The 12,813-nt window shown below is 40.4% G+C and overlaps 1 protein-coding gene across 8 annotated transcripts in view; it reads right to left on the reverse strand.

The window, feature by feature from the left end:
• The window catches only part of arhgap39 (Rho GTPase activating protein 39), a 556,622-nt gene that overhangs the window by 108,666 nt on the left and 435,143 nt on the right, over nt 1–12,813 (reverse strand). For all 8 annotated transcript variants that reach the window (XM_072576394.1, XM_072576401.1, XM_072576396.1 and 5 more), the window contains one exon: nt 3,667–3,740. In XM_072576394.1, the coding sequence (XP_072432495.1) occupies nt 3,667–3,740 (74 nt within the window). The remainder of the gene's footprint in view (nt 1–3,666; nt 3,741–12,813) is intronic.

Genomic DNA, 12,813 nt, shown 5'->3' on the forward strand with positions numbered 1-12,813 from the left:
TTCCTTGATGCCATTTCAATCGGCCAATGCCTAAATATCAGGATAGCTATCCTCACCTGTCCTTTTAGATGTTTGATAACGTGGAGATGCAAAGCATTTTCTTGATGTCTATGTGAAGTAATACTATCAAAATCAGATTCTCTGGCCATTTCATTCACTTGCAAGTAGGCACAAAACCAGTGTCACGTTTACCTGGATACCATCAGTGATTGCATGATGAAGGTAATCCACTGAAAGTGCTTTGTGACCTCCTAGTAATATGAAAGATAGTTAGACTTTTAAAAAATTTATTGTTTTAAAGTCCTTTAGAAAGCAAGCAGTTACTCTCATGTGATTTCTTTTTAATCTGTTCACTCTTAATTCTGGCTGAGACTGATTATGCAAAGTTGTGTCTAATTCAATTTCTACCTCTGCTTTGATAAGGCAATTACGCACCAGAGATGCAGAGCACACTCTCATGCTCAATAAAACATTTCTGTTGAAAGGGGCATTTGCTCTTCATTAAAGCAGACCTTAACAGATACAGATTAAAGGCAACTCCTGGGCTGTGAAGAAAAAGGTTTCCAATTATTTTCTCTTACTTGATGTGAGACAAATGAGCAGCCAAAAGGTGAAATGAATGGTGGCAGGATTAACATCTGCTGAAGGCAATGGTAACCTTACACTGATTTCACTTGTCAGCCAGAATCCTCTGGAGCTGCATGCTCACATTTGTTTGCAATTTGCAGTCAGTGCTTCTGTTTAAACAGTAAGAAAAATTCTTCCCTTAAATAAGTAGGAGCTGAGGTAGCTAATACTGTGAACCACAATTGCCTGTCAGGTAGTTTAGTTCAAATGAATTATTTGCGCCAGTAAATATGCACCCTATGTGCACTGAAGTAGCAGTCCATAGAGTAAATGGTCTTGTTCCAATATCAAAGATCAACAAGTCTGTTGCACCGCTCAATTAGTTCATGGCTTGTTTGAAGAAATAACCACTTCTACCTGCTCTGGCTCCATATCCATTGACGGTCTTGCTGATCAAAAATATTCATAGGTTTTGGGAAATTATTGATCAACTCCTAGTTGTTTGGGGAAGTGGAAGAGAGAGTTCTAGATTTCCATGTTGAGTTTTGTGAAGAATCACTTTTGGACATCACATCTAAGCAGTTTGGCTTGTTAAAATGTTAAAATTAAGATCATATTAAAATAATATTAAGATTAAATCCCTTTACTTTGGATTTCCCTAGCAGGGGACATAGATTGTGATAGGATTTAATGATGTAGATATAGAGAAACTATCTTAACTACCTTAATTAATTCTTTCTCCACATACACTGTCATAATATACTTCCAGCATTTTCAGGTTTCAAGCATCTGCTTCATTATGAGTTCCAAATAAGTCATCTGTTTAAATTCTATACTTAAGGGAATACAAACCAAGCACATATAACTTTGTCTATGTAGTATAACACAAAGCTGGTGGGAGGGTCAGCTCTGAGGAGGGTGTAGACTTGCTTCAAGGTGATTTAGAAAAATTTGAGTGAGTGGGCAAATTCATGGCAGATAAAGCATAATGTGGATAATTGTGACTATCAACTTGGGTAGCAAAAACATGAAGGCTGATTAATATACAAATGGCTATAAATTAAGTGTGGGAATGTGCAACAAGAACTCGGTGTCCTTATACACCAGTTCCTGAAGATAAAACTAGGATCAGACAAGGTAGATGCAAACAGGGTGGTCCCAGGGGTCACAGTCTAAGGATACAAGGTAAACCCTTTAAGACTCAAACCAGGAGAAATTTCTTCACCCAGAGAGTGGTGAACCTGCAGAATTTGCTAGCATGGACAGCAGCTGAGGCCAAAACATTGTACAATTTCAAGGAGGAGTTAGATATAATACTTGGGGCTAAAGGGATCAAAGGATGTGGAGGAAACACAAGAACAGGCTGTTGAGTTGGATGATCATCTATGATCATAATAAATGGTGGAGCAGGCTTGAAGGGCTGAATGTAAAAACAATGACTGCAGATGCTGAAAACCAAATACTGGATTAGTGGTGCTGGAAGAGCACAGCAATTCAGGCAGCATCCAACGAGCAGTGAAATCAACGTTTCGGGCAAAAGCCCTACTCCTGCTCTAATTTCCATGTTTCTAAACTGCCCTCATAATTTTTTTACCTTTATAACTCTGTTGGGCCCAGATTTGGACCTATTCTCACCAAGTGAGTTAAATCAAAATCAGGGCTAATGTGAACTAGACACTGCTAATAGAAGAGGTAGCCTGATCTGAGAAGTCAGCCAAATTATGGGGAGGTGTTGGCGAGTAATATTATTGCTAGACTGACAACCTAGAGACCCAGCTAATGTCTGGTGACCCGGGTTCAAATCCCGTCATAACAGATGGCGGCGTTTGAATTCAATAAAAAATATCTGGAATTAGGAGTCTAATGATGACCATGAATCCATTCTTGCTTGTCAGTAAAACTCATCTGGTTCACTAATGTCCTTCAGGGAAGGAAACTGCCATCCTTACTCGATCTGACCTACATGCGACTCCAGACCCACAGCAATATGGTTGACTCTTAATCACCCTCTGGGCAATTAGGAATGGGGCAATAAACGCTGCCTGGTCAGCGATGCCCTCTTCCCATTAAAAAAATAAAGAATTTATAGTGTTTAACTCTGTATATGTGTGGATGGTTGCGTTTGTGACAAATGCCACCTGAAATGGAGTCAATCATGTCAACATATGCAACAGTTCCTCCCTTGGCTCAATGCTTGATCATTTTGAACACAACTCTGTTGGATCATGGCACCATATTTGTGTTGGGAAGATACAGTGTGTGTGTGTGGAAAGGCCACTTCAGCAAGATCCTGCAAGGTGTCCAGTGCCCCTGGAACCCCACCACAGAGGTACTCATTCATGTGCAGAAAATATATGCAAGGTGTTGTAATTCCAACATATTGGATCATGAAATTCTGGGTATTGTATTCATCACTGCCTTAACTAAGTCACTCTGCTGCAATTTCCAATTTCACCTATTGGTCAGAAGGTGGTTAGATGAGCCAAGTCACTTTCCCATCATTGTCTAAGGCACTTTGTTGAGCGATATAAATGACCATCGTCTTCCAAACTTTTTCACAGGGCCTACATTAGCGTAGAAGGATCATTACAACACTGAAACAGTTGATTTTGGTGAATGTATCACAGTCACCATTCATAACTACCTCTCAGCAGTCATCAACCAGTGCTCTTGAGATACATCTTTGTTCTGGTGTTAAATCAGTTCTCTTGGATTGTTCCGCTCAGTAATTCCTCCCCAGCTAGACCCATTGAATTACTATCTCCTGCTATGGTAATCGAGCTTTCACACTCAGCTGGACTGAATTAGTGCAGCCTTTGACCCAATTGTCTTCAATCTCATCATTTTCTGACCTGGTTATCAATCCTAGCTCAACAGTCAATGAACCTCACCATTGCCAGTGTTCCACCCAAGCCTGCTCCTTTCGTTGCCCAACCCTACTCTCCTTCACAATGTTATTCTTCCTAAAGCATCAGTTGCTTTACTTTTTAAATTTTGAAACGAGGGAATGCTGGAAAAATGAACAAACATGGTGAACTACTCATATTAGCACATCAGCATAATTTATATTAGGTAAAAAGAATGAAGAATCTTGATTACCTTCTTTGCTCCAGTCAGAGCCGATTTCTGTAGTTTACGGTAGCAGTACTTAGCATACGTGCTAATAGCAACACCTATCAAAGAGGAACAGAAAACCATTAGACATGGCAGAAACACCAAGTGTAACAGTGGGGAGCAAGGTGCATGCAAGCTCATGTATGTTTTTTTTTCCTTTCTCTAGAACATCATTGGTTTTCAGTGCAATTGTTCCACAATTTAGCATTAAAAAGAAATGCTCAATGTTGATCAAGACAAAAGGGTGTCACAATTCCTTTCATTGAGTAGGATATTCATTGACGGTCTGACCTTCTGTACCTTTGGTGAGGCATTACGTGCTCAAGTAGGGTTTTCTCTTGGCTGGCCTGAAAAATGGATCATCAGACACTAGGTGATACAGGCTGGAGAAAACCTTTAGATTAGATTACGTACAGCATGGAAACAGGCCCTTTGGCCCAACAAGTCCACACCGACCCTCTGAACAGCAACCCACCCAGACCCATTCCCCTACATTTACCCCTTCCCCTCACACTACAAACAATTTAGTATGGCTAATTCACCTGACCTGCACATTTTTGGACTGTGGGAGGAAACCGGAGCACCCGGAGGAAACCCACGCAGACACAGGGAGAATGTGCAAATGCCACACAGACAGTTACCTGAGGCGGGAAATGAACCCGGGTCTCTGGTGCTGTGAGGCAGCAGTGCCACCACGCCGCTGGATACTCTGTGTGAATCTTAGCTCCCCGTGGCTATTGATCTAAGGAGAATTCTGATGGTTTGCGTCACATTGGCCAGTGAGAGGAACACTTTATGCATCTCCAATTCCAGAAAAATTGTTATCTGACGGACAACTGTCACCCCAATTCTTATCTGTCACTTTATCTTGATTGATATTACAACCTGTCTTCTTCAGACCTTCTGAGCTACACGTTTTTACTGGCCACACTTCCTCCTCTAAGGTGCTAACATGATTCTAGTATTATCTTCCCGGAGTTAAAAAGTTATGGTTCCTAGTCAAAGCCATTAGAATTTGACCTATATAATCTAGTCTGATACTTCAGTTTGGCAGAGATGAGTGCTGGATTATTGTATTTTGGGGAGCTGTTAAATTGGGCCTCGTACAGATGGAAATTGAAGATCCCTAAGGTCTTATTTCAAGAATAGTAACAAATTTTCTCCCTCATGTCTAACTCAACATTCCTTCCCTAAGCAAACACAAGAAAAAAAACAGGTCATTTATATAATACTCAAGATATTAGTATTTGCAAATAAGTTACCATACTCATTTACAGAGCAGTGACATGTTACAAATTACTATTGTGGCTGTGAAGCAATTTGGGAATGTTCTGAGTAAATATTAGGGACTTTATTAATGCAATTTCTCTTGCCTCATTGTGCTGAAATAAAGATCGATGACACTATTTCCTCCAACTCCTGAAACCTTGTCAAATGCAAGCCATTGCACCTTTCTCAACTTCCTACTTCTATTCATCATGACATGCCTAACTAACAAAGCATGCAGTGATCTGCTCAAAATCCTTAACAAATATTGCTCAAAGGGGCATGTCGGTTTCCCAGTGAGTCTCAATTTAGTGTATTTTCTTGCTCCCTGTTGAGAAATCCCATGTCCTTCACTTGACATTTCTTCACAAAGATATAGACCAACAAGTCACTCCGTGATCTAGTACATTTTTCTCAGCCTACTCTGCTGCTACAGAACTGCACTGTCTTTCAACAAGGAATTTAAACAGATATCATTCAGTGCACTGGCGTAGCTGCACTCACAGCTCAAATAAAGAGCATGGCTCCTATAATGGCGTCACACAATTTATATTTGATTTATACTCTACAAAGATGCAAATTTGGGATGTATCCCATGTCTCATTCAGACTTAATTAATGGCTCTACTTGAAGTCAGACGGGGATTTGTCTAATGTCCTATTGAGCAATCCTTCCTTAACTAACATGGTCATAAAACAAATTAACTACTCAATCTATCACTGATAGTGGTCATTCTGTGCAACCAGCCTTCCTTTCTCTAAGCAATAAGTGACTAATGCAAATTTTACTTTTTGTCTAATTTTATAGAAGAAAATTGCATTTGGATAATTTTTAAAATTCTTTAATGGGATGTTGATGTTGCTGGCAAGACCAACATTTGTTGCCCAAACCCAATTTCCCTTCAATTGAGTGGCCACTTCAGAGGGTAGTTAAGAATCACTTTGCTATGGATCTGAAGGTACATGTAAAACAGACCAGGTAACGAGATTAGATTTCCAGTTAACCAAATGGGTTTTTATGTTAATCAATGATTGCGTTCAATTTCAGATTGTATTGTTGAATATATCAGCTGCCAAGGTGGGATTTAAACCCCTGTCCCAGAGCACAGCCTGGTCTGGATTATTAGTTCAGTTAAATTGCCGCTACATTATCTTGCTCCTGTCCCAGACAACGTTGTGACATATTAACATGACAATATCTCACAACACTTTTAATTGTTCCAGAGGAACTCAGGGCTGCTTTCTCATTAGCAAGAGATGAATTTTGGTGTCTGAGGATCAGTTGGCTGGATGCCTGTTTTTTGACGTTGAGTGAATCCAACAGTGCTAGCTCAGTTCACACACCAGTTGAGGTTACCATCTAGGTCCCACCTCTCAACCCCTCCCCTCACCTGAAGTATAATGACTCTTGGGTTAAACTCATCACCATATCTCTTTAATAAGAGAGCAGTCCGATGGTCCCCTGGGACTATGGTGACTTTACTGTTTTCTTTATTGTTGCAGTGGTAGAACTATGACATTCTGTTCTTCATTCTATCTTTGCATGACATAGAATTTTACAGCACAAAAATAGGCCATTTATCATCCCACTCTTCATGCAATGCTATCAGCATAACCATACTTGTAAAAACACAGAAACATTTGTATTATAGAAGGCAGCTATTTGAGTGATTTTGTCAGTGATGGCAGAAGACAGTATTTCAGTCTAAACCAATTTTCCAGCACGGAAAGTACATATCTAAGTGATTTTTAAAAAAATGCTGCGAGGGCTTCTGCCCCTACCACCTATTCAGGCAATGAGTTCAAGACCCCAACTACACTCTGGAATGGAAACATTTCTCGACTTCCCTCCAATCAATGCACCAATGGCTTTAAATCTATGGTCTTCATGTTACTGACCTCTCTGCAAATGAATTAAGTCCTTCTTATCCACTCTGTCTAGGCTGCTCATAACTTTATACATTTCTATTAAAACTATCCTCTGCCTCTTCTTTCTCAGAGAGAACAACACCAGTCTCTCTTTCCTCCTAGCTAAAATGTCTCATTTCCCGCAGCAGCCTTATAAATTCCTTCTGTACCTGCTCGAGTGTGATTATGGCTTTCCTGTAATGCAGTGACCAGAATTGTATGCAATGCTCGAGCTGCTCTAACTAGTGATTAATGCCCAGGTGCTTACATCTGTGCTAAAAAAAGTGTGTTTTTTTGATCACCATATCTGAATGTCCTGCTACATTCAGAAACCTGTCAGCATACACTCCAAATTCCCTTTGATTCTCTACATTTCTCAAGAATCTGGTTATTTATAAAATATTCCCTTCCCTTGTCTGTCCTCCCCAAATGACATTCTCTGCACTAATTTCATTTACTGCATGCTACCTATCTCACCAGCCCATTGACATCCTCCTTTAGTTCACAGTGCTCTTCCTTGCTCTGAATTTTATCTCATTGTGATATCATCGTCAAAATTCTTAACTCACTCCCTTACAGTTAAGTCTAAATCATGGACATACATCATGAACAACAAGTGACCCTGACTGAGCCCTGTGGAACTCAGTCACAAAAATGCTGTCAACCAAAACACTTTGCTTTCTGCCACTCAGCCAATTTTGAATCTAATTTGCTAATTTTCCCTGGATCACATAAGCTTTTAACTTCTGACTAATCCACCATATGGGACCCCGTCACAAACCTCGCTAAAAGCATTTGGATTACATCAAATACCTCACCTCTATCAACCCTAATTTCAATTCCCTCCAAAAATTCAAACACTTTAGGCAAACATTAACAAATCCATGCTGACTGTTTGTGATTAATTTATACTACTTTAAATAACAAATAAGTTTAAGATTTTTTTCCAATTAGTTGCTGAGGTTAGTTTGACTGGACTGTAATTACTTGTGCTATTTCGTCCCCCTTTTGTCAACAATAACGCAAATGCTGATGCTTCAGCACCACAGAGGATTAGAAAACAATGGTCAGAATTTCTGCCAATTCTTTCATTGATTCCCTTAGCATCCTGAAATACCTATTAGCCGAAACTCATGTTTTATTCACATTCAAGGATGTTAATTAAACAATTAATATTTCCTCCCTTGCTACATCCAACATATCGCACACAATTTCTCTACAAAAGCAGGTCAGTGAAAAATACACCACGTGATTCCACATAGCCCTTCCACCATCGAAAAGGCACAAGGCAGGAGTGCTCCAACAATACTCAAGAAAACTGATATCATCCAGGCCAAAGCAATCCACTGGATTGGTTCCACATACATCATGTTAAGCATCCACCACCAACACAATGTGGCTGCAATATGTATTCCTTCACACAAACCATTACAGAAACTTGTCAAGGTTTCTTTAATCGAAGTCTTCAAAGATCTGGGTATTAAATTTAGACTGGCATTCCTGTGTAGCATTGAGGGACTGTTGTGCTCCTGGATATGTACATTCAATAAGATCACGGTTAATAATGATTACTTAACTTTCTCACTTACCCTGGAAAATCTTTCACCCTTGAACTTACCAATAATTTATCCACCTCTAACTCTTCCATCTTTTAAGCAAGAGATTTCCAAAGACTGATGATTTTCTGTGAGGTAAAAAGAACCCCTCATCTCTATCATCAATAGAATGGCAGGGTGGCACAGTGGTTAGCACTGCTGCCTCACGGCCAGGACCCGGCTTTGATTCCAGCCTCGGATAACTGTCTGTGTGGAGTTTGCAAATTCTCCCCACGTCTGCGTGTGTTTCCTCCGGGTGCTCCAGTTTCCTCCCACAATCTAAAGATGTGCAGGTCAGGTGGATTGGCCGTGCTAAATTGCCCATAGTGTTAGGTGCATTAGTCAGAGGGAATGGGTCCGGGTGGGTTACTCTTCAGAGGGTCAGTGTGGACTGATTGGGGCCGAAGGGCCTGTTTCCACACTGTAGGGAATCTAATCAATGATTGACAAGCCTAGCCTATCCAACCTTTCCTCCAAAGGCATTCCAGCCATTAGTCCTTCAATGAAATGCTTTCAACGTATTTACACCCTTCCTTTAAACAGAAAACCAATACAATATATAGCATTCCAGGTGTGGTATCTCTGTGTAAATGAAGCATAACTTCCCTACTTTTATATTCAATTCTACTCGCAAGAAAGGATAACATTCTACTTGCTTTGATAATTACTTGTGGCATCTCCACCCCTAATATTGTGATTAATGCATCAAGAGACCAAGGCGACTTTGCAATCTCTCAGTGTTAAGACAATATGCTTTTAAAAAACACTCTTCCTGCCAAAATTGACAATTTCGCATTTTCCCACGTTAAATTCCATTTGCCAGATCATAGCCCGCTCACTAAAATGAATTATATCCCTTTAAAGCTCTTGTGGCCACTTCACAATTTACTTTACAAATGTCCCTTTGTGTCATCAGGCAAAATAGCAACCATACTTTTGGACATTTTACTCAAGTTATTTTTAGAAATTGTAACAAGTTGAGGCCAGCACTGATCCCTATGATAATCCAGTCATTATACATTACCAACCAGCTGATGATGCCTGCACTCTGGTTTTCCCATTAGCTGACCAATCTATTTTCCTAGGCGGAAGCGGGTTTGTCAGAGGACACAGTCAAGAATAGAGTGGTGCTGGAAAAGCACAGCAGTCAGGCAGCATCCGAGGAGAAGGAAAATCGACATTTCAGGCAAAAGCCTTTCATCAGGGCCTCATTCCTGATGAAGGGCTTTTCCCCAAAACATCAATTTTCCTGCTCCTCGGATGCTGCCTTATCTGCTGTGCTTTTCTAGCACCACTTTAATCTAGATTCTCAATCTACTATCCACGTCAATATGTTACTCCTTACACCATGAACTATTATATTCTTTGATATGGCACTTTTTTTCTTTATTCATTCATAGGATGTGGGTGTGACTGGCTACTGCCCATTCCTAATTGCCCAGAGTCAACCACATTGCTGAAGGTCTAGAGTCATGTGTCAGCCAGAGCAGGTAAGGATGGCAGTTTCCCTCCCTAAAGGATATTCATGGGGGTTTTCCAATAATTGACAATGGATTCATGGTCATTAGACGCTTAATTCCAGATTTCTTTTTTTAAATGAATTCAAATTCCACTCTCTGCCATTCTGGGACTCGATCCTTCGGTCTCCAGATCACTACCTGGTCTCTGGATTAGCAGTCCAGCGATATTACCATTACACCATCGCCTTTATCTTATCAAATATTATCTGACAATCCAACAACAGTACACTTACAGGTTCCCCTTTGCTCACAACAATCTTACTTTCTCAAGAACTCCAACAGGTTGGTCAAACACAATTTCCCTTTCATAAAACCAGATTAACTCTATCTGATTACCCTGCACATCTCTGAATCTCTGCTGTAATTTCATAAAATGTAAAAGATCCCATACCAATATTATGAAGAGATGCAGTAGTCCACCCCTTGTCTTGGTCCAAAGTTACCCCTCACACAATATCAATTAAAACAAGCTGCTGAATGTGGGACCTTGCTGTGTGCAAACTGGCTACCATGTCCCCTACTTTCCATGAACTAGGCTGGTTCAAAAGTACTTAATTGACTATAGAACACATTAGGATGCTGTAAGGTCATGAAAGTATTGTAAAAGGAAAGAACTTTCCCCTTCCACTGCATGCCTGGTGAGAGGCTGGGTCTCTTTAAACTAAAGGGAGAACAACATCATCTGAAGAATCTGTAATGTCAGTATCAAGTTAGACAGGGAGACTTACTTTTACAAGAAGGTGAGAACTGCAGAAGCTGGAGATCAGAGTTGACAGTGTGGTGCTGGAAAAGCCCAGCAGGTCAGGCAGCATCCAAGGAGCAGGAGAATCGACGTTTCCGTCATAAGCCCTTCATCAGGAACCCCTCATTCCTGATGAAGGGCTTATGCCTGAAATGTTGATTCTCCTGTTCCTCAGATGCTGCCTGACCTGCTGTGCTTTTCCAGCATCACACTCTTGACGTACTTTTCCAGCATGGCTCCATGGATGTTGATTCCTTCAAACTCCTTCTCTGTAGCTATTGTTTACCTCTGCAAATTATGGTGAATGTCAGAAAATTTATATCTGTGGTGTCAGAATCACAAATCCTGCCAGGTGGACTTACCTAGAGTCCTCAGACAGCATCTTCCAATTCCACAACCTCTACCCTATTTAGAAGGGCCAAGGGTAACAAATACATGAAAGCACAACCACATGCAAGTCAATCCATTCCTTCACTGCTGTTGGGTCAAAATCTTTGCAATTGGCACTATGGGTATTCTCACATCACATATGATTCAACAAGGTAGCTCACCAACATCTTCTCAAGGGAAATTAGGGATGGGCAAATACTTGACAGATCAATTACACCTACATCCTGTGAATGAATAATAAAAAAAAAGTGTTGCATAGTTATTTCGAGCAGGAATCATGTGAGTTTCATCTGCCCTTTAAATTTGGGAAACAGGGAAATGAGCAAGTTGTGAAGATCTAGAATGCATTGTCTGAAAAGGCCATGGAAGCAGATTAGTACAATACTCAAAAGGAAATGGGAAAAACGCTCAAAAAGGAATTAAGTTGAAGGTGTTGTGGGGAAAGTGCAAAGTCATGGGGTCAAGTGGAGAGCTTTATCAAAGGGCAAGGACAGGCACAGTGGGCCAAACAATCTCCTTCTGTGGAATGTGATTTCAAACAGCATATATTCAGCACTGCACTCACTGAAATCAGTTAACTCAGTGAAGATAGGTCAGGATCTTCTCAGCTCTATGGCTGCCTTTGACATCTCAGCTATGCAGTAGGTACACTAAGGGCACAATAATTAGCTTCAATGTTCATGCTTAAAAAATGATATTTAGAGGTCTCTTTTGGAATGTACAGTTAACAACTGGACCAAGTTTATGTGATTCCCCCCTTACCTGCCAAACCGTTGTTCAGAATTCACAAGGATGCTGACTTGGCGAGGTCAGGGAAATTCTACTGCCTTCAGAAGGTCACTGCAGCCTGAATTAGCAGCTTCAGAAGAGAAAGCTGCTGATGGGAGGCACGAGGAAACTTGTCTCTCTCACCTTCATCTTGCTCTCTGCCATGTCCTTCACCAAGTTGCTTAAATTCCAGCGCCAGTGAAGAAATTATTTTTATTTAAAATGAGACTGACTATTTGTGAATGATTATATGCGCAAGGTGCACCGACAGAGATTGGTCCTTAGGGAGGCTTCTGCAGTCTTTGGCCCAGTATTCTAGCAGCCCAGCGTGGACAGCCTGCTCCAGCAGAGTCTTCCAGCCTGGTGTGGTCATCTTGCAGTGGTACTCTCTTTTCCCATTTGTTGAACTAAGATGGAATTTGTCTTAATGTTTTACTTTTTCTTATCTATACCTTCTGGTATTAATACACATTCCATCATTTGGCAACTTAAACAGTTTTTACTGTACTTTTTTTGTTAAAAAATACAAATGACAATAAATGACTATTCAATATGATTCTGTATAACATTAAACACATTCTGTTGTACTGTTACATTGTCACAAACAATAGTTTTGTCATGTGCTGAGCAGCTGGCGCAATTCTGATTGAAGATTATGAATACAATCTGCAGAAGTCACTTGTCAGAACTGACCTTCAATATACTACTGCAGTGATATAAACCACTAGGTGGCCCAATCACTGCTATCTTTCTTCATCAAACTGGTATTAGCATGACAAGATCCCATTAGTATCCCAGGGATAAATGATCTCCAGCTTTTAGATACTCGGTTTAAATTCTGACACACACAGTGATGCTATGAATAAATCTCAATAATTTACTCAGTATTAATGGTTGAAGGTTCAGACTTCAATTCTCAATTATCTAAAACACAGTGTTCCACA

This window comes from Chiloscyllium punctatum, chromosome 8 (assembly GCF_047496795.1).
Source record: "Chiloscyllium punctatum isolate Juve2018m chromosome 8, sChiPun1.3, whole genome shotgun sequence".
NCBI classification, from domain to species: domain Eukaryota; kingdom Metazoa; phylum Chordata; class Chondrichthyes; order Orectolobiformes; family Hemiscylliidae; genus Chiloscyllium; species Chiloscyllium punctatum.